Source organism: Fonsecaea erecta, assembly GCF_001651985.1.
Source record: "Fonsecaea erecta strain CBS 125763 chromosome Unknown Scaff13, whole genome shotgun sequence".
Lineage (NCBI taxonomy): Eukaryota > Fungi > Ascomycota > Eurotiomycetes > Chaetothyriales > Herpotrichiellaceae > Fonsecaea > Fonsecaea erecta.
The window spans coordinates 251,258-272,771 of NW_017387256.1; the positions used below are offsets into that span (position 1 = coordinate 251,258).

At 52.2% G+C, this 21,514-nt stretch overlaps 3 protein-coding genes across 3 annotated transcripts; 1 reads left to right on the forward strand and 2 right to left on the reverse strand.

Moving 5' to 3' along the window:
* Nucleotides 1-379: 379 nt before the first annotated feature.
* On the forward strand, nt 380-1,905 carry AYL99_11008 (hypothetical protein; the record flags this gene model as incomplete). The annotated part of the gene is made up of 2 exons (XM_018842514.1): nt 380-1,160; nt 1,214-1,905. The coding sequence occupies 2 exons, from the start codon at nt 380-382 to the stop codon at nt 1,903-1,905; spliced, it is 1,473 nt and encodes a 490-aa protein (XP_018687927.1).
* Nucleotides 1,906-4,181: 2,276 nt separating this feature from the next.
* On the reverse strand, nt 4,182-4,664 carry AYL99_11009 (hypothetical protein; the record flags this gene model as incomplete). The annotated part of the gene is made up of 1 exon (XM_018842515.1): nt 4,182-4,664. One exon carries the CDS (start codon nt 4,662-4,664, stop codon nt 4,182-4,184), a length of 483 nt encoding a protein of 160 aa, XP_018687928.1.
* Nucleotides 4,665-9,296: 4,632 nt separating this feature from the next.
* On the reverse strand, nt 9,297-9,657 carry AYL99_11010 (hypothetical protein; the record flags this gene model as incomplete). Its single annotated transcript, XM_018842516.1, has 2 exons — nt 9,297-9,495; nt 9,551-9,657. 2 exons carry the CDS (start codon nt 9,655-9,657, stop codon nt 9,297-9,299), a joined length of 306 nt encoding a protein of 101 aa, XP_018687929.1.
* Between the last annotated feature and the right edge of the window lie 11,857 nt (nt 9,658-21,514).

Genomic DNA, 21,514 nt, shown 5'->3' on the forward strand with positions numbered 1-21,514 from the left:
TCCATGGTGAACCCCAAACACTAGATAGTTTGGGGTCTTCTCGTTACATTTTCAAGAGTGAAAGGGGAGAAAGCTGCTGACATCGTCCCCACATCGGGCTGTGAAGGCAGCGGTCTAGTGCCTAACATCACTGACGTCCTGATTCCCTCCTTCACGCTACCAGGACTGGGCGAGTGCGTTACTGTGCACGTCTTGGCTCCACAACACCATAATCCTTCACAACTCTAGGCAGTCGGGCAGTGTCTTTCAGGACTTAGGGCAGCGACTCCGTGAAACTCGCGCCAGAGGTTTCAAACACGCAAGAGAAAGCTAGACTTCCCTGCTCTCAAATCTTTCCCTTCTCTCATACCTTTCCCTCTGCAGTATCACACTGTCCAACATGGCTGATCGTTACATTACTTTTGAAGATCTTCCTACCCCTCCTTCATCCCGCAAGATGTTGCTCAACAACGCTCACCTGCCCTCCGACCAGGAGCAATCACAAAAGCCTGACGAGATGTTGCTCGGTGCTGCTGGCGTGCCGTCGGACGACCAACAGTCACAAGATCCTGATGATGAGATCCTACTCCGTGCTCCGGAGGTGCTCTCACTTCAACAACAACCACAAGAGCCCGATAACGAGATGTTATTAGACAATACTAACGTGAACCGGTATCATCAGCAAGCACGGGCCTCTGATGTGGACTCTGATCAGCAGGAACAACAAGAACGATTGATCTACCCGCTCACTGTGGACAACTTGGAGTTTCTTCAGGAAGTGATAGGGGCTTACTCTACCGACCCACAAATTATCTACACCGCTCGCAACAAAGCTCGTAACACAACGCAAGCGGCGGTATTACCGGCGACCCCCCAGGATCCTACCAAGACATCATCGGCTCCAGAAGCTCGTTATCGGTACGATACTCTTCAAAATGCCAGAGTCTTCATTTACCGCGTCCAGATTCCAGATGATCTCCAGCCGGGGCTGAATGCCGTCTTCCATCGTAAGATAACTAGCAAGAGGGGAAGTCAGATTGCTGAGCTAGCGAAGGCTGCATCCGGTAAACTCGTTCGCACCATGGGAAGCAACAGAGAAGAGGATGAGTCCGTCGAGGTGATTATTCAGGCGCTCGCGGCACTGGACGCAGACAAGGGCCTCAATATGGTCAGAAAAGCTGGTAAGGTACCTCTCTAAACTCTTACGTCGATCGCATGCTAACACTTCACTTAGATTGGAAGGTAGGGAACAAACCAAGTCCTCCAGTACCGGAGATTAATCTCGGCGTCTTTCAGGATCAAGTTGAGAATGAGGCTGGTCGTCCTGTTGCAACATCTCACACTGGTGGGTCTGGCGGACAGCGTGACAATATCGAGACTCCTCGTCCTCATTGTACAATCGGTCTTCGGCACGCCGCACTCGAAGACGCTTTATCAAAGCTGGGGATCACGCCGTCCGAGACCAAAGATATCCTGACCAGATTGCAACGCAAATACAACATTTCCACGGATCCCACTGGAAAGGATGCTCTGTTTCCAATCCTTGTCGTTGAAGGAGAGGCACAAGGCACTGGCAAGACAATGTTCGAAGCTGAGAACCAAGCTGCGACAGCCGGCAGGCGCATGATCAAGCTTTTCCGACAGCTCAGCTACGTCTCCAGCCGGTGGATGCATGAGATCAAACCTTTCTATTTCTCTGTTGTCGTGCAAGGGCCTCATATCCAACTCTCAATCCATTTCCCCATCACGAGGGGCAGCACAACGGAGTATCACATGTATCCCTACTACGCGTGCAACGCTGTCAACGAGTACTCTCTGAAAGTCTTCCTCTTGATTGCAGAGAACATTCTGTGGTGGAACCAGAATACATTCCGGGCTGAGGTGGCGGATCGGTTGTTCGTGATGGCTCAAGTGGGCGCTCTCTAGGCACATGAGCTCGATACTGGTGATGACTCCAGCATGTGTAAGATTGGGAACGGAGCTCATTATTGGCGATGTTTCAAGTGTGTGCGAGTTTGGCAACAACGATCATCACTGACGATGGCACCTTCGTGTATCGAATAGGCGAAAAGCTCCATAGTTGTGGTGGCTCAAGTGTGCACCAGGTAGATACGAGAGCAGTAGGTCGGCGACATCCCAACGGTGCGTCAAATAGACAAATAGTCTTCAACTACTGGCATGTCTGGAGCTCTCTTCAAGCAGAATGTGGACCGGATAAGATGAGTAATCAGCACAAGCGAGCCCGCCCAAACACATGGCCCTGCTTAGGTATCGATTCTTCAAACACCTCCAAACTAACAGGCCATACCACTACAAGATTTCCCCAATATCTGACTATGTGCCATGCTCGTCACCAATGTGCGGCGTTGAGAAGTTAGCCCTGGCTGGCAGTAACTGCCCTTCACGGCGGTCGCCGCGATTGCGACGATACAACTGACCCATCCGATCTGGATCCGAACAGCCTTTTTCCTAATTTGTCAAGCCTTCCAGTATTTCGAGCAATGTCTTACACCTGGGAAAGGACGAGCTTCTTTTCACTGTTATTTTAGTTTGCGGCCTCAACAAAATCCAAGCACATGCGTTGATGAACCGCGTTGATGAACCGCTGAGGCTCATCCTGGTAACAATTCCCAGGCCCTTAATAACCCCGGCCTTATCCACGAAAGTAGTCTACCGTCTAAAAAGGCGCATATCCACTTTTGCAGGTATGTACGCTGTGGCTCCATGCAGCTGCTTCTTTCTCATCGGGCATATACGCAACCGAAAATTCACCTATTTCTGGCCATCCTCAAAATTTCCTCCACAGCCCCGTAATGTTCGGCCACTGACGTACTATGCAGCTCCAGCTTTAACCGACGGCGCTGTCCAGCCATACTGATTTTCATACAATGGCTCGCATCCCCTGTCGGATGACGAAGCCCTTGCAAGCACTCAGTCATTCCCCAAGAAGTTGCAGCCATGGATTTATCTCAACGCCACAGTCCGTCTGCCGGCTTCAAATGCCTGGCGGTCTTCGGCTACGTCAGGTACAGAGACAGAGACACGAGACATCGTCTTGAAACTCGTCGCAACGTGCCGTGAGATCATACCGTTGAACTTCAAGACGTTCAGCCACACACTCTCTGGTCACGTGAGCGATCCAGCCCACCCTGATGACAGGACCTCAAAAGCCGACCACATTGGGCTCCAGCAAATAATCACAGAAAGGCTGGGTGAAACTGTAGATTATCAAGCCGGTTTCAGTGTCTGGACCCCTTTGGTTCGAACATTTGAGGTATATCTCTCTATGCGTCTTTGCTTTCACCTTCCCATGTTCATTATATCACTTTTATTGGCGTCAAACGCAACATGAATCCAAACCTGGTCTCTGCCAACAAAACAGCCTCAGCGAAGAGAACCCATACCCGATCGAATTCAAAGAAAGGAAGAACAATTCGATCTCCAGCACTCCCGCTCGGCGGATGCTGCAATACCGCGTGCTGGTCTCAGACACGTTCAACGGAAGAGGGAAGTTTGGACTCCACGCGAGAAAACTGTAGAGAACAAGTGTGCTCGATGGCTCGATGCGGGTATCGGGAGTTGCCATGCGACCACCGCATCCCTTCGAGGAAGGATGAATGCCTCTTCCTACTGGCCAGGTGCAAAGATCATCACCACACTGATTTTGGGCTGGGGAGAGTCCAATCTGTCCTTACAGATGTGTAATCCAATCAGAGAGATGGACCTTTCCCCTTGCCTGACCGACCTCCCTTGCGTGGCGTGCGTCGTATTGCGTTTTATCCAAAAGTCGATCCGAGGGCCATCTTTTCTGACAAATCATGGACAGAGTATCCGCAGGACGGGGAAGAGGGAAATGGAACTGACAGCAAGTTGACCAAGCAGGACAAGCGCTCGAAAAAGGAAACAAACTAAGCTTCGATCATTTATACCGGAAAAATGTATTTGCTGTCGCTGATGCTGGCTTTCTGACGACATAGTGGACCATGAAATATCTTGTCCTCCGAACAATATATCCATCGGCGTAGCATGCATCGAAGTAGATGCGGATGTGGAATAAAATTAAGCAGAGGATCATGCACAAAGAAGGCAATTTCCATTCGGTGCTGGCGGGGCGTGGCAAGCATGGACGTCTTTCCTTGACGGGTCTGCGAGTTAGGAGCACCAGCTCTTCACTCCAAAAAACCATACCTGATGTTGCAGTGTCAAGACCCATTCGCCACAAGCCAACGCAGTGTCTCCGCACTCTTCACCGCCGAGGGATGATTTTCTCCCAAGACGTCTCTTTTGAGGTCGGCGACACGCCGCAGCACACGCACCGCTTCGCCATTGTTTCCCTGGTCGACAAGTACGGCCGCAAGATTGTTCATGCTGATCCAGGTGTCCGGGTGCGTCTCGCCCAGCACATCAATACTCAAACGCAGCTCTTCGCGATGCAGCTGCTCACCTTCCCGGTGCTTGCCCTGCTTGCTCAGAGAGGTGGCCAGGTTGTTAATGCAGGTGATTGTTGAGGGATGACGGTCGCCCAGGAGGCTCCGGCTGAGCCGGAGGAGTCGTCGGTAGAGCTTTTCGGCACTCCAGTGGTCGCCGGCTTGGGCGAGTGCGATCGCTTCGTCGTTGAGAGGGATAAGGCACTCAATGTAGGTCTTGTCTCGGTTATTCCCTCTCTGTGTAAGAAAATGATGCATGTCGCTGGCGATCCTATAGAGAATGTAGCGTTCTGAGCAACCTTGATGGACGAACCAATGGATACGAGACAAAAATCCAGAAGAGCCACGTTTTCCGTTGAACTTGACCCTTTGTTTACTCCACGCAAAATCGGTTTGCATGGACAAAGGGAGAGGGTGACCATCTCACGCCGCAAACAGGACACAAGGGAGAACCAGCTTCTTTGTTCTCAAAACCCCGCTACAAAGACCCCAGAGACGGAGAGCTTGCTTTCTCTTGAACCAGTGTAGAATTTCATGCAGTTTGTGACGGCCCATTTGGTCATCGACGATCTCTTGCTTTGGAGGCCATATGAGCTGAAGCGCAAAGGACGACAGGCAGGTTGCCGGAGCCGGCGTTCATGACGGCATTATCAATCCCTGACGAAATTGGCCTCGATTTCCCGCTGAAGGTGTTACCTGCGTCAGAACCGCAAAATGGAGAGCAAACTTGTTGGGGATTAGAAATGAGGTTCCAAGAATCCAGGCTGCAGCCACAAGAGTCAAGTGGTCCCCATATCCTGCATCTCATACGTATCCCACACGTAGGACGATATCGTAGTTTGCATGCGCAGACAAGAAGCTAAAGCTTGTTCATCCCCGCCAGAACATCTTACCTTGCCAGCGAGTTCTCCCAGAGCTAAAGGAGCAAACTCCTCCACCACTTGCAGTTATAGCTTATGGGAGGTTATAAGGCCATCTATGCGACCCTGATGAAGTTTACCGAAGAGCCCACATTTTGTTGCCTCGTGGGGTGGTATCGCCGACAAGGAATTTGAAAGCTGCACCTTCAAGAACGTTGGACAACAGCTCATACGGATTTGTGAGCGAATGACAATAAGGCTCGCCGACTCTCTTCTCCCAGGGATACATCACCGCGCAAGGATGATATGTCAGATACTTCGGGTAATCCTTTTCTAGGACTTGCAGAAACCGAATCTTTGTGGCGTTGCGCTGCTTTTGCAGGGCGCCTGGTTCTCGTGGCGTTGTCGTTATAATAGGGTTGACGTTGTCGTGAGGTCAATGGGTTGTGGCGTCGACGATTTGTGGCGTTGTATTGTCTTGGCATTATCATACACTAGTCCAAAGAGAGGAAAAGCTCTCCACCTATCATAGTTAAGAATTTCAGCAGTATCCGGCTAAGTTACCATCTTTAGAAAACAACACGGTCAACCACTTCTGCAGTTGTCATAGAAACTTTCACACCTTGCGGTGAGCTTGCAAAACCGCATCCTGGTAGTCTGCCCTGAGTTGCTCGTTGTGAAGTCCTCGGTGTCATGCTGCTCGTTGTACTCTGACAATCCACAGGTCAATTCTGTCCTTCTGCCCGTGATGAATGCAGAGCAAGATGAGGGCCGGGACAGCCTGCACGATCGCGATCCTTTCCATGTTTGCGGGGCGATAACAAACTATGGTCACGCTTTTCCGACGCGCCTCGCCGACGTCGACTGCCCTTTCACGGCCATGAACAGCGAATGTGAAGATCAGCTCCTTGACGACACAACCCTTTCCCTCCATGCTTGGACTTCGCAATATCGAGAGTCCTCCATTCTCCATTCTCCATCCTCCACCCTTACACAAGTCTACACCGGTTGGATAATGGCGCATTGAAGTAAGAGCAAGGGCAAATCCAAAGATACCAGTTTGCGGCTTCGGCCCTGGCTTCAAGCAACATGATGCTCGTCATCGCTCTCACTGCCTGCCCGCTGCTCCGTCTGTTGTGCCACTTCGCAGCATCATTCAGAACTGCTTGCTTCGAGAGGAGTGGAAGCCATGAGGTTGTCTGGAGCACAGTTGGGGAGGACGTTGTGCGTCTTCGCCACAGTCTGATGTATTGTGTTGCTACCACATACTTGTCGTTGCTTTTTGTTGCTCCTGCGCTCGCTACTTATTCATCCATCCTCTTCCACATCGTGATTGAGCCCTTTGACGCTGAGTGCCCATGTGATTCAAGTTCCAACCCATCCTCAATCCCAAGTCTCGTCCCTTCTCTGTCGTTCTGATCACCAACGCATCATTCTGTGCTTAACTTCTCTACAAAAGGTCCTGCAATGGCAGCTGCATCGGCGTCGCTGGCTTGGTCTTTGACCCGCTCACCAAATACAGCACGTTCTTTCTCTTCTGGCCTGGAATCAATACCCCTTAACTTGCTCGGAAACAAGGCTCTTCACATACTCCAGGACGTCAGGTTTGTCCACTTGCTCTGATCTGTATGCTGACATTTGTTGAAAAGCGTCCACCTCTACGTGTCCTCGCAGAATTCGAGCATCCGAAACCTATACCGCCGGATACACCATCCCAGCAGAGCGACCACCACGGTGATGGATCCGGCTCTTGAGTGAATGTGTCTTCCAGCAGACCAAAACCTATGGCATCAGGTGCCAAATCGTCCTCCGTGCCCCTTGAAGAGATAATCTCTCATCCACTTGCCCCCCTAAGCAAGGCAACGACGGAAAGAAAAGTGTTACAGAGCTCCAAGAGTGAAAGAGATGGACCGAGATACAAACAAAAGACATCGAAAAGTGGTTGGGCCGGTTCGTCGACGCACCCTGGTGATGTTGCTGGACCTATACACCTCTAGCAAGCAGGCGTATTGGCTACCGTCTCGCGGCTGCAGCCCGCAACGTGGTTCAATGCCCATCAGGCTCCAGATCAGGCTCCCTTGCCCCATGGCATTAAGCTCCTCAAGCCATTTGAGTACAGCGCTCTCACGAAGTCCATCTCTCCAATCCTTGGCGTTCGTTCTCGGACAGACCTTACCCTGCTCACTGTGTCTGCTGTTACCCAACCTCCTTCACACCGCCTTGCCACACTGGCCTTTGACTGTTCACGAACCTAACGGCGTATGATCATGTGCATGCACGGGCACGCCTACTCTCAGTGCTCAGCTGTTGGCTGTCCAAAGATATGGGCACAAGGAATGCTGCTACAAGAGAGAGGACAATCAAATACCGTCGTTCAGGGTGTTCATGCAGTTGCATGGGCTCACCGACACCTGTGTTTTGTCTGCTTGCGGTGCTCAACGATATTTGCCAGTTTGCAGATTCGATGACTGGACACATACACAGAAGTTCTCTAATGGCACAAGTCGAGGCCTCAACTGCTTTGCTGGACAACCAATTCCTGCGCAAAGTCAGAGGGACCAAGGTTACGATGCTCGCAGCGGCCTTTATGCCAGTCTATGCTGTTGCGTGCGATCTCAACCAGGCCCTGCACCGCGATGACCGCTGACGACGACAATGTGTCTGACGGGGAAGCCTTTGGTCTACACTGATCCCAGAGGGATCGAACACTTTTGACCGGTGAAGCATCTACAGAACCTTGAGTTCCTAAAAGAAGTCACTTGTTCACGGCATCTGTCATGAACTGGATTCTGGCAAGCATATAAGCCAAGAGGTCAAATTTCTGTCATGAGATGACAGGATTCTTAGTCTTTTTGGGTGATACCCAAGGGACTGTGTACCTCTTCCTGACAGGATCTCCGTCATCACAACCTCCTTATCGATTCTTCCCTGAGTCTCTGCCACCCTCGATCCGAATCCCATCACGTGTGTCCTCGGTATCCGTCCTCAAGAACGGGCCCGTGATGACGTTTATGTATCGCACAGGAGCGTACTCGGTTCGTGGGACTGTCGAAGATATGTGGCACCTGCTCGTGCTGGCCTTCACAACTCCGACGATTGTCTTTCACGCCTGAGGATTGCCTGGCAGCCATTCCCTGTGGCAGTGCAGCAACACTGCTCCTAGGGACCATCCCGACTTCGTCTAGTCGAGGCAGTACATTCTGTCAGGAACAAAATACGATCACGACTTTTGGCGTAGGCCACTTGATGCACTGGGCTCTACCCAAAATGGCGGAACTCCGTAGCTTGACTTGCTTGGACACCAGCCCAACTCTCTTGAATCGAGCAAGAGTATCATCAAATCCATCCTCTCTCTTCCGCTTGGACATTGACCGTGAAGGCGGCGGTATCGGTCCGAAGGGATTCTGTCCGAACGCTGGCACCGTCCGCCCGCTCGCAGGAGTTGAGTTTTGCAGTGAAGCCTCGACTTCCTCCACAGTAATTCTTCTGTAATAGAGATGGCATGTTGCAATATAATCCAACCGTGGATCAGTGTTTGCTCAGTCTGGCGCTGATTCTTGCAATCATTGTGGCGGATGGAATGAACTCACCATTGAACTTCCGAGTCCTGTCTTCCAGAAGACACAAAGCCACATTTGGGACAGCAAGCATTCGTTGCAAAATCCGGGGACAGTTTCTGGCTGTTGAAAATGAAGCTCATTTCGATTCTCTACCCGGGGAGAATCGATCTCTCCCAGGGTTGTGAGCGAAGGACTTCATAGCCTGTCGCATGTTCTTGCAGGACGAACTCCTTTCTAGTTATCATCTCAAATCCCTCCAGCCCGGGAAATCGCACCTCTAGGACTGCGTCGAGGGCTTTCCAAGAGGTAATGAACTGCAAGTGCACCGGGCTAGACGTCCCAAGGTGTCCTCGAGGATGGCAGGTTCGCCTACTAGCGTGCGTTCCAAACGGTTTGGAAGGCCAGAGTGTGTTGCAAGCACGGCGTTGTAAAGGCCACGTTGAGAGACAGGATCCGTTTGACCGAGTCTTTCACATCCAGGCTGCCCTGTTGAAGGCAGGTGATGCCGCTCCAAGGCTTTCGAGGAGCGATTTGCCGTCCACCAGGAGTGAGCTGCTGTGTTCAAGCTTGTCGCTAATTCTCAGGAGCTGGCCGTCACGGCGCTGAACACTTTCTTGGGTGGCGCTCGCAAGCTGCTCGAGTTTGGAATTGTTGTTCTGCGCCATCTTTCTTGTAGCAATCAGCCGAGTTAACTCGATCTCCGCATATATCCGGGGATACTGACACGCTGGCAGTCGCCAGCAACGTATTTAGAGCATTGGTGTGCGCCGCGACATCCGCTTGGAACTTGGCAATCGCTTCTTTCTCCGTCACATGCCACCAGAACCTCATGCTCACATCATGCATCATCCTCTTTGGCTCATTCTCGCCAAGCGCAAGGTCATATCTGCTTATCTTCTTGGAGAACGTCTGGAGAGAAGTTCGGCAATTCTCCACCGATTGACGGGCGGCATTGCAGATGCCCACGATCTGAGACCGGGAGAGGAGATCCACTGGAGAAGCGATCGCTCAAGGCTTCCAATCTCCCGAATGAAGGCCTGGTACTTGGCTGAGGAACCCCGGCTCTGATCCAGCGCATCGACGACGTCTCTGACCAGCAAACAGACGCTAATAATATCTCCCACCGAGCCGAAGGTGATGGAGGACCCTAGAGTTGGCTAATGATGCGGAATGACTGTTGCCCATGGCTGAACCTCCGACGAAGAGGATGGTTTTGCTTCCCCACAGGCGTCTTTGGCGAGGGACGGCCTGAAGCCAGTTAGCCTTGCTGCAGCCTCGCTTCGAATCACCTCAGCCGCAAATCTCGTGAATAATCCCTGCATCTCCGATTGGCATTCCATGGCGTCCCTGGGGAAAGGAAACCGCAAGCAGCGACTGCACGAGGCAGGTGTTCCCATAGCACAGTCAGCAAGAATGTTGATGTATGTTGGCTTAAACATTTGGATATGTCGCCGCTTTACCATAAGCAGCTCGACAATTGGCCGCTTTGTGGAGCCTCACACAGCCTCGTATCTAAGCAAAAGCGGCAGCTGCAGATGCAATCTCGCTTGGAATCAACCTTCCGCCGAGAGTCTCACAGACGAACATTCCGTTCGCCCTTTAGTTTGAGCCCGACTTATGTGCGGAGACACCATGGCGTGCTCTAGCATGGCATTACGCTGAGCTGGCAAGTTTGGCGTTGTATCGCTGAGATGAAGGCAGCACTGGAGGGCTGCAACAGGGTATGTGATCGTGGGTCTAAATGGTCTCAACTAAAGCTCTGGTGATTTTACATGATCCTCGTCCTCAGAGAGCTGTCCATGGGTGCCTGTGCTGGGCCTTCTTCATCCGGAACAGACCTGTGGCGAGGCATATGGTGAAGTGCAATGCAATACTTGATACAGTCACCGACAAACCCTTGACTGACCTCTAGCCGAAGAAATCTGATGCAACTCATCAACGGCCCGTCTCGCTCGCTAACGTGGAAACGCCACTGTCCAATAACAACACGTTCCTGGCTTCTAGAACCATCTTGGCTACTCGGTACCTGTCGGCTTGTTTTGATCTGACACTGCACGTCCTGACAATGTAGCTCGAAGACGATCCATTATTGGAAGCACGGCAGATAGCTTTTCATCGCACAATACTGAAGCTCCTGCCTATTTCGCTTGAAGGGCGCTGGAAGGATCAAGCTTGCGAGGACAAAGCGACAGGGTCGAGCCTAGGACCAACGGCGCCGAATTCCCCCAATGCCGTGCTGACTCGGCCAGTACGAGTGTCGCAAATATACATATACGCTGCCTGCTCCCACCCGCGTCTCGATTTTCTTTTGGTTGGAGCTCTCCCGCCCTTTGGGGGGTCTGTACGACCCGAGGACGACGACGAAGTGTGACATCTGTTCTACGTGTAAGACACCCCGTTTCTCCTCAGATACTTGACTAAGATGCTTTGTGGTTAGATACATCCTCAACATCGGCGTGTTCTTGCCCTCGAGGGCTCCGCTTCGCCTGCCCCGACCTGGGGCATCCTGGACAACCACCGGTGCGCGTCAGTCCTTCGTGCTACGTCTCATCTAAGATCCATTCGAGTGACGGATCCCTCAGCTTCGCTGTCAACCAAGGCCGCCTTTGCAGAAGCCCAATCCGAACCAAAAAAGACGAACAAGCAGACTCGACCCCATCGTACGCACATGAAGTCCGTCACTGCTGATGGCCCATTCGAGGGAACACCACTGGAACAGAAGGGGAATTGGACAGCACAAGATGATGAGGCGATGTAAACAAAGTCCCGTGACCAAGCGGAGATCCCATCCCGAAACGCTTGGACAACAGTCACTGAATCTCCTGAAGCGTACTTCCGGGTACGTCGCCGACGCTGCTTGGGGGAGTTCTTCAAACTGTTGGTGGACCCACGTCCAGAATGTCAAATGTGGGTATAATCCTCGATATGCATGTCTATCCACGAGACGGACGCAGGCCCAGATATTGTTCATGCTTATACGAACTGAAGCGCCTGCACGTGAGCAACTGCAAGGATCTCGCGTCTCCTCCTTGGGGCTCTGTCGATGCTGGCACATCGCAAAAGACTACAGGGACGGACACTCCATCCAGCTTTGTCCGGGCTGACCCGAGAAATGAGCGTCATGAAGATGCACCCCCCAACTTTTGCTTATATGCCATTAATGATGTCGCGAACGACTCTTCTCCGACCTGGGGCAAGTGCGAAGCATCTATCTTCCGCGCCGAGGGCTTTCCATCGCCCCTTCGACTGCATCAGGGAAAGGCCGTCGCTCCTCGCATACCCTTTCACCGCCGAGTCCGAGCAGCGTCCAGCTATCGTCAGGCTGGCGTCGCCCAAAACATGAGATCATCTCACATTATTATGCCGAAATACCTCCATGCGTCATGGTTCTCTGGCACAGCCCAGTCGTCGAGGTGCTCAACCTGAAAGTGAACACTCTGGCTCTGGTGCGCCATGACCCCAGTCGCAGGACTGAGGTTCATTCTTATATACAACTGGTCTTTCCGAACCGTCACCGGGGCTCCCATTCCTTCTACCTGGCCAGGAAGGAAGTAATACGGACATTGACTCGGTCACGGTTCCGGAAACAATCCACCTCGTGCACTCCCAGCATACGAGGTTCCCAATCCCCCGCCCGTCTAATGGCGGTTGGGTAGGGTCGCCGGACGGTGGAGCAGGAATGACTGATTGAACCGCGCATGTTCAATTTGGCAGGGTTTTGCCCTTTACCTGGTCCCCGTTCCGCGTCCTATTACCCCCCATCCGATACGGCGCCCCCGGTCCATGTGAGACCTCTGACATCTGTTGCATGGTAAAAAAAGACGTCGCCCCCTCCATGGGGGTGCTAAAGCATCCCCATGATTGTCTCACTGAAAAACTCATTGCCTTCGAGGCTTGTGAGAGTTGCAGTCATCGGGTGGGGGCGGCGTAATCGTCGGCCACCCGGTCTGCGTCCCTACACGACCGAGAAACTCGGTCAAAAAAAACACGAGAATATATATATATATGTGTGTGTGTGTGTGTGTGTGTGTGTGTGTGTGTGTGTGCACCTGCGCGTGGATATATTGTCCACTGGTTCTATCAAGAACGCTGGGTGAGTGCATGCGTCCTGAAACATCCCCCGGGAATGTCTGCTAACATTTTCTCCCAGTTCTTCCCGCGTTCCCATCGTGACTTGTGCCTACGCAAGCCACTAATCAACCTTGTATTTTGCCTCGACCGCCCGAACTTCGGGTCTCTCCCTCGCGGCATCTTGAGAGAGCTCGTCAGTCCAAACAGTGTCAATGTTATGGGAGAGACGGGCCTTTGGTTCCTCGATATAAGGGCCCATTTTTCTTCCACTTATCGCCGGAAACGGGGTACCGGCATTCCTACAGCTGATTCGAAGGCCTCGAAACCAAAAAGTCTACAAACAAACGACTGTAATTCGGGGGTCGATATCGTCCTTGCCCGTATCTAGGAGACACAGGAATTCTTGCCGATCTAAAGTCTTCGTCGAAAATCGCGCGTGGGACACACGGGATCGTTGGTCTGTCTCGATCTGTTATGGACTGATCACCATACTGATTGAGTTACTGTGCTTTTTTTTGGGTGGCCTGCCCCCGGAATCCTCGAAGAAGGACTACAGGGTTAAGGCCACCGATGGTGTCGGTGGTCTTCTGGGTTGACTCTGGCCTTTCAAGAAAGGCTGGGTGTGTGGATCCTTGATATCTATTGTCCCCTTCTTGTCTGGGTGGTGGACGAAAAATGGTTACATCGTACATTACAGCATAGCGTGTGACTCCGGTTCTGATCATCTCGGAATATAGGAGAGTCGCTGTGGTACATACTCGACATCGAAGGAAGTAGGATTCCCGACATCGACAATGAATGAATTGAGCTTACTGAGTGAGGGTTTTGAAATTTGTTCTTTGCTTGTCCCGGATATGTGCTTTGAGACAGGACGGTCCCGTTCTGGTGTCTTGTTCATATGCTGTGCCTCCAGAGACGTCCGACTCACGGCTAGCTATCTATCTACTCGCTTGTGAGATCTCGTTCTCACGACTCGGGAGTGGACAACATTCCAACTGCGGAGTGAGCCTGGTCCGCCTTTCACTCGATCAAGAGTCGCTTGAATGCTCCTTTAAAGCCCCATGGTGTATTCTCAACTCCGCCATCATCTCTCCCCTAGGGCGTCAGAATACTGTGATGGGTGGCATGGACCTGCTTGCACAGACAAACAACTTGGACGGCTTTGTGCTTGTTTTCTGTCTCTTGGCCCGGTGTTCTTCCCAAGAGATGTGCTTTTGTCGATATATGTCGATATCTGACCATCTGTCTACTCAATCCGACATCGTGCAAGTTTCAATCAAGCCCGGTGCACCCTCTGTCTCCCTCATCGATGTTTCATTGAGTTCCTCTGCTCTTCGTGTTCCTTCGTTGATCGATTGCAGTGCTCAGGACATCCGTCTTCCTCCTTTCGGCGACGCCGGCGTCGCGCGTTTTGTGCGAAGTCCTCCAGCCGTCGGTTTATTCTGACAGGCGGAGTGGGGAAGGTAGGCCCAACGCAGGGTATAGCAGGGCAACGGAGAGCAACAGAGAGCAGCGGAGGATACAAGTAGAGCAATGGAGGGTAGCGCGGGGTAATAGAGAGCAAAGGATAGCAACACAAGCAGCCGCAGCCGACGTAGGTAATGGAGGGCAACGTAGGTATCGCAAGCGGTAGGGGCAACGGAAACAGACAACGTAGATAGCATAGAGGAACGGAGGGCAATGCATAGCACCGGAGAGCAACGTAGATAATGTAGGCAGCCCCAGGCAACACGGGCGACATGGCCAACGGAGCGTAACATCAGGTAAGGCAAGACCGGACGACGCAGATAACGCAGACAACGGAGAGCAGGATAGATATGTAGAGCAAGGTGAGATAGGGGAACGCAAGACAGGGCAACGTAAGACCTGACTCCAATTCCACATTACCCCAGACCAATGTCGCGACCCTCTGATCACCAACCACACGCCTCGGTCATCCAGAATGGATTTCAAAACGCGGAGAGTTGTAGGATGGTACCGGCAAATGCCGTTTGGTACTCCTGCCCCCATGTTTACCGAAGGCAATAGACACTGGGTAAGTGAATGGGAAATCTTGCTTTTTCCTCGATGGTATGTCCGCAGGCTGGCAAGAGAGGCGTCCCCAATCAGACATCGATCCAAATCATCTCGCGACTTTCGGAGCCCCCGCACCTGGATCTTCCTGAGCAGATCTCAAGGCAGCGTTGTGCTATGGGACGAGCACATGCCGTCCTGATGGCCCCGCCTGCCTGCCTGCTGCCTGTGGAGCAGTACATAGAGCGCACCCTTGGTAAACGGGGTAAAGCAAACCCATCCAGAAAGAGCATTGCTTGTCCTCGTGCCACTCATGTGTAGGAGTTTCTGCGCCCAACAGCGTCTATGGAATTGAGGAATGGTGTATGTTCCTCACCTCATGCCCTTTCAGATTGAGGGTGTTGTCATTCTGGTCTCTTTGCCGTGTGTTGTCCACCAACGGCTTCCGCTTTCCTCATTTTTGAGATCATGTTGCCTTTTCAGTGTGTAATGTAGAGATGTTATCTAGTTCTCCTCCTCTTCGAAGAATTTCTACCTCTTTCCCATATGCTCATTCTCGCCTTCAAATAGGTAGGATTGTGCTCAACGGCCTTCGTTCCTCGTGGCCCGGAAGGAAGGTACGGAAGCGGACGGAAAGCTCGACTTGGGACGTGAGTGATGATCAGGATGGCCTAGACGTAGCAGGTGGCTGCTCGTGCCTGTAGATATCAGTCGTCTCCGAGGATTTGTTCACTCAAAGCTCGGAGAGATCAGCATTGGGAGCCCAGGATGACAGGCTGCGGTGGAGGCCATCTTGTCATTGGACCCTGCGACCTACAGAGGTCCCCCCATCCTCTGGTAGCAAGCCTGACAGCACGCATGGGATAAGGATCCATGACGAGATTAGAACGTCCTGGTCCCGTGTCTGTGCCTCGCATTTGAAAGACGATTGTGACTTGCAAGCAGGAGCTGGAAAGTGAGTCATCCAGGCCCAGAGCAGTTCAAATATGGATTGAAAGCACGATAGCGCGACGTTCTGAAGCAGCTGGGCTACCCATGGCTTGAAGAACCTTGGGTATTGAGAAGCGGGACGGTTGAAGATGTGTCAAGCAAAATTGACGCAGAATATCAACAACGGAGATTTGTGACGTCACGTGGGCGCGCACTGAATCCTGTTGCCGAGGTAGCGAGGCTGAGACGCTGCACGGCTGAGCCTGGTCAAACAATAACTGCGCTTTTGACAAGGATGATCACCACACGATCCGACGCAGTCAACTTGCCATGCTTGTATGCTCTTGAGGCATGCAGCGCATCCTGGCGAGTCAAGTTGCGTCATTCTCTTTTGGACATTGCAATCTACACCACTGAGTTCGGGTGAGCCTTGTGAGCAACAGATTACTGACGGACAGGGTGGCCGAACGATCGAAGCGGCACGAAGATACTCATCCTTTCAACACCCTGCTGGACGGCTGCATAGCTGACACAATGAGCTGGCTCACCATACCTTTCCAGAAGAACACAAGAACTCCCAAGAAAGCAACCAAAATCGAGAGCTGAGTGCTCAAGCTCCCTTTTTTTTTAAGATTCTGCCTCGCCTGCCTGCGCCATCCTCCTCCTCGAGACTGTGAAGCCTGATATCAGAACCATTGGAGGACCACAGGGCACGCTGCCTAAAGAGTACACAACGCACCCTTCGCCGTCTCGTCCAGCGATGGCAGAGTGGCAGCACTGAGAGCGGGCTGAGTCGCCCAGTGCATGGCATTCCATTGAACCTTTGAGGACACACGACTAAGATTTTGTCAAGCAAAACTGATATGCAACCAGATGTTGCGCTGCGTTCTACGAGGCGCAATGAAACTGTCAAAGAACTGCCAACAAGGTACCAGCAGGAATTTCCACGTGAGCGTCGTTGTGTGTCGAAGTGGCTCGCTCAATCCCTTCCATTTCCCACGATCATGACTGCCTGCCGGGCTGCACATGCAGAGACAAAAGATCATATCAGTCAACGTTATCATGAGGCCTCCCCTCAAGTTTTGGTACGGGTTGCAGCCTCGTGCTGCGAGGATTTCCGTCCGGCGATCAGCCGCTCGACTGGGAGCACCGGGTGCAGCAGGGCAAATACACTTCTTCACATTACTGCTTCAGGAAATGTCCAGTCTGCTTTGAGCCTTTTCATGAACCAGCAAAGTGAATTTGAATTTCAGATCAAGCGTTGGCTCAGAAGTATGTTGAAAGTTGACCAGGGTGGGTGGATGGGTACCCTTGTCCGTGACCATGTCATGGCCCCAGTTGAGTGCGGTTTTTGAGAAAGTGAGGGTGCGGATGACACTGCAAAGTAAAAGGTTAATCTATCCTGCCTTTTGCTCCAAAGAATTGCCGTCCCGGGATGCCGGCTTGGGTACCCGCTGGGGAAGAACGGTCTTCACGCTCCAGGGTCGCTAGTAGGGGCACCCAGAGGGGTATGCAAACCTTCTCTCTGAGGGTTTTCACGGTGTCAATGGCTACGACACTACAGTACATCCTGTATAAATTATGTGCCCGTTACTGTGTGTCTATTCTTCTCCATGCCGACTGGACTGTACAGGGGACAATGGTTGGCTTCCTTGAACCGCTATGCATGGAGGCATACGAGCATGACTCGCGCACTTCGACCGCCCGGGAAGGTCGACTGCCTGAATCCCATTTTTCATGACACAGCAAGCGCTTATTGGGCGTTGACAGCGTATGCTTCTACATGAATGACTCGTGATGTTAGACTCGCTTCGGCGGCACACCGTTGGGCGGTAGGGTCAACGACGCTATTTAAGCAGGACTCGTCCCGACATTGGAGCTCGTCCCGTCTCGACTCGCTGGATGAACTGGATCTTGTATCGGAAAAGTGCTCTGAGGCCTCTTTGCTCTCTAGTAAAAGTCAATTAGTGATCCAGTTTGTAGTGTTGGGATCAATACGTCATCCCCTCACGCGGGGTCCTGCGCCTAGCTCCACATTACCAACCTGAAAATCTTTGTGCTGGTCACTAGGTGGTGCTTCATTGTCAGAGTCATCTATCACAGCAGTCGCCATGACATATTACGTCCTTGCGTCCCGACGTGTTTGAACCGACCCAGTGTCTCCCCTTGTTCCCTTTCGTTCCTGGGTCCAAAATCGCGTCTTTCCGACTCCCTACCGAGCCAAAGAGTGTCAAGAGAATCCAAACATTGAAAAAGAAAAGCAAAAAGAATACGTATCAACAAGGAGGCTTGGGACGCAAGGCTCCTTCTGGATTCTGTCCGAGTTCGATCCCTTTCCATTCGATCCTTCGAAAACGCCGCAGCCTTTCCGTCATCGCCGTCACGGGCGTAACAAAACCTCATGAAGGGCTCCTTCCAGCTTGTGCAGGGAGCCGACTGGTGAGTCGGCGGCGCATTGGGGCGCTGTGGTGATGATTGTTGATCTGGCGCTTGTCCCGTGGAGATCAAATGTAGGTCAGGCGGCAATCAGAGAAAGAGAACGAATAGACACCGACTTCAGTGGATGCGCAGGCTCATCCTACGACACAATGCCAGAACGAGACGGGTGCGGCTGCTAGCCAATTTGTGAAAAAGCAAATGTCTCGGAGACAAAACACGTAGCGACGGATGATGGCCTCGCTATCGAAAGAGATCGCACTGGGCACATGGCAGAACCCATCAGGTAGGCAAGATGCGATCGGGAGGGCAATGGGTGCCACCTTCGCCTGATGAAACACATCTCACATGGCTTGTTTAGCTTTGTTTGCAACCCAGGCATCGATCTTCTAGCCCAGCAAGGAAACGGATTTGCAGCCGATAAACGTTTTCTTTGGTGCTAGGGGGATGCCCTTCGGGTGGAATAGTTCGAAGATTTGGCGCGAATGATTCTTTTATTCCTGAAGCGTTTTCGAAAAGATAACTGTTGTACGGGTGTATGCCCTTGCGTATAAGTTGTACTTCCACAATAGGATATCACGCTGGCTCTGTCGTATGAAACGAAGCTCTTTCCTCTCACTATCGCATTGAATTGTTCCCAGCTCCGGTGAGAAAGCACCGTCAGCTTCCCTCCATCTTGTTGTTCAACTCGCCACTAGTAAAAGAATGAGACCATATCAATGACTGTCAATGACTGTAGCGTCCTTAAATCCGATAAGCATTGGCGTAATCTCGATTTATAGTGTCATGGGATGCGAATCAATGTCCATGTCTTGTTAATCCGCGGATATCAATGACTTCTCAGCCTTTCTCTTGCAATTGACCGTCCTCCAAACGCTGAATACCGGGTTGCTTAGATGCCTTGCTACCATAGTGGCTTCAGTCTGATACTCGCCCCTAACACTTTGTCATCGATGCCCTCCCATTGTCGAATGCAAGTCAATTCTCCAGAGGCCCTCTTCGATTGTATCCTTGACACGGGGCACCATCAACGTCAACATCGGTCGCTGGTTCACCTGCATCTTTTCTGTCTTGGCCGCCACGACACCTCAACTGGGTAATCCCCAGCAACCTTGTCTCGTCATCTTTCTCCGCCAAGTGACACCATACCTGGTGGAAGACTCGAGGTCGCCAGTGTCCTTCTGGTCGTGATAGATAAGGGTGGGCGAAGGCATTTCCGCCGCGCCAAGAGAGGTACCGGCATGCGGTAGAGGGAGGGAGGGTTTGGATGTGAAAGAGATCATGGCGACAGCGACGGTCACGATCACCCAGCGGGTAGATTGTCTGCGGAGATGGCGCGCTCTCGGAAGTGTCACAACAGAGGCAGGCGATGAAGTTGCCGTTGTCGCAGTCGCGGGTACGCTTTGCAAACTGTCGTCTGGTGAGGAGAGATCTTGTAGGCAAAGCGAGGAGTCTCTTGCCTGGGCCTGAAATCGCAGGAAGGACAATTGATCGAAGAGTCCAAGCTCACTGGTGCCACTGGGAGAGGCGAGGGCGCAGACACGATGAGGACGTTAAAAGCGGTGGAACTGCTGTTGAGTAGACGAGAGCAAGAGATAATGAAACAGGTCAGGAGTTGTGAGCGAGCTCAGTGTTATTGATGAAGTGACCGCAGACAAGAGATCAACACGAGGGAGTTGTATTGGTGGTGGTGGCAGAGAAGGGGGTACCTGCTGGAGAGCCCATCCTTACCATCCTCAATGTTCGCACTGGGCAACTCTGATCCTCAAAGGCACGGGAGGATGGGGTTGTCTACATGTCATTCTAGACACCGGAGTCGATGTCACAGTCAAGCATGAAAGATGGATCCCCAAGATGATGATTCCTTTGTGGGTGTCGATAAGGTCAGGACTCATCGTACGAAGTACAACTGATTAGAAGGCATCGGCTCGAAGGCACTAAGGACCCTAGTGTCCACGGTTCCGGCGTTATAGGCGTGGGCTACCGGTAATTTAGGCACTGAGCACCCGCTTTAAGCGTCTCTCGAGCCACTTTGGCTCCCCCAATCCGCCTTGGTGAACACCATCCGCGTGCCCTCTACCGAACCTCCACCTGCTGAGTTCCCCGTCCGCCCAAAGAAACTGTTCTACCAATCTGCACGATAAACAAGCGCAGGCGATGTCGTGCTGCCTTGCAATTACCGATTTCCTCGAAGACTGTCCTTCATCCGACTAAATTAATGTACCACGATAAGCGAGGGGGAGCATGAAACCTGGGGCCGGGCGGATCTCACAAACAACCAACGCTTGAGGTAATTTCGACTACACTGCAATACTGACTCCGAAACCTTCGCAGCCCTTCCATTGACCTGACTGCTGTCATGCGTCGACTGCCATCTCACATCCACATGACCCGAGTGGGACACGGTTCCAGTCATTCAAATCTTCGCTCGATGACTTCGCCTCCTCAGCATGTCTCCAAACCAAAAGCTTCGAGCGAAGTATCACCACAGACCGTTTCAAACAGCCATGAATCTCTGAAATATGGGGTCGGTCCCAGTCATGCACCCTGCCATGAGCATGAGCGAATACCTATTCGTCGATCGCGTTGCCACTGTTCTAAGCGTCAGCGATGTGGAGGAAAACACCTCCTGGTAAACAAAAACCTTGGAATGAGAGTTACATGCGAGTTTCTTCGATAACTGGGTATGTGACCCTCATGGAACCGAGGGCCTTCGTGTCAGGCGTGACGGCGTCCAGTTTGGCGGTCAGTTAGATAGTTTTGCGTCGGAGGTGCTTGATAATCTCGTTTGCTGGATAGTCCACATGGGACTGGTGGTGAGAGTCGCGACAGATGGTGAGCTCATTCCACGTTGAAAGGATCAGACCCGACGTGAGGAAAGTCCTCCACCAGTCTTCCAGTGTGTTGCACAGGACCTGGTGGTACGCAGCAAGATCACGCAGCACTTGTTCGTGGAGCAAACGACACAGCCTGGGAAGAAGCAAGCCTTGCATTCCTCTGAACTGGAGATTATGGCTTGTGAACCATCGCAATGAGGTTTTGATCTCTACGTCGTTGGGAAGGTAGCTCATGGCCCCGTCCTTGAAAGGGGCACGCTTTCCCGGCCCGTCCGTGGCCTGTCACAGTCCTCCTCGGAGACAACAGAGTCCAGCCACGTCATATCGAAGTCAAGTTCCAAAGGCCATCTGAAATCGGGATCCTGGCCCAGACACCTGTACATGAAAGCCGGGATGCCCGA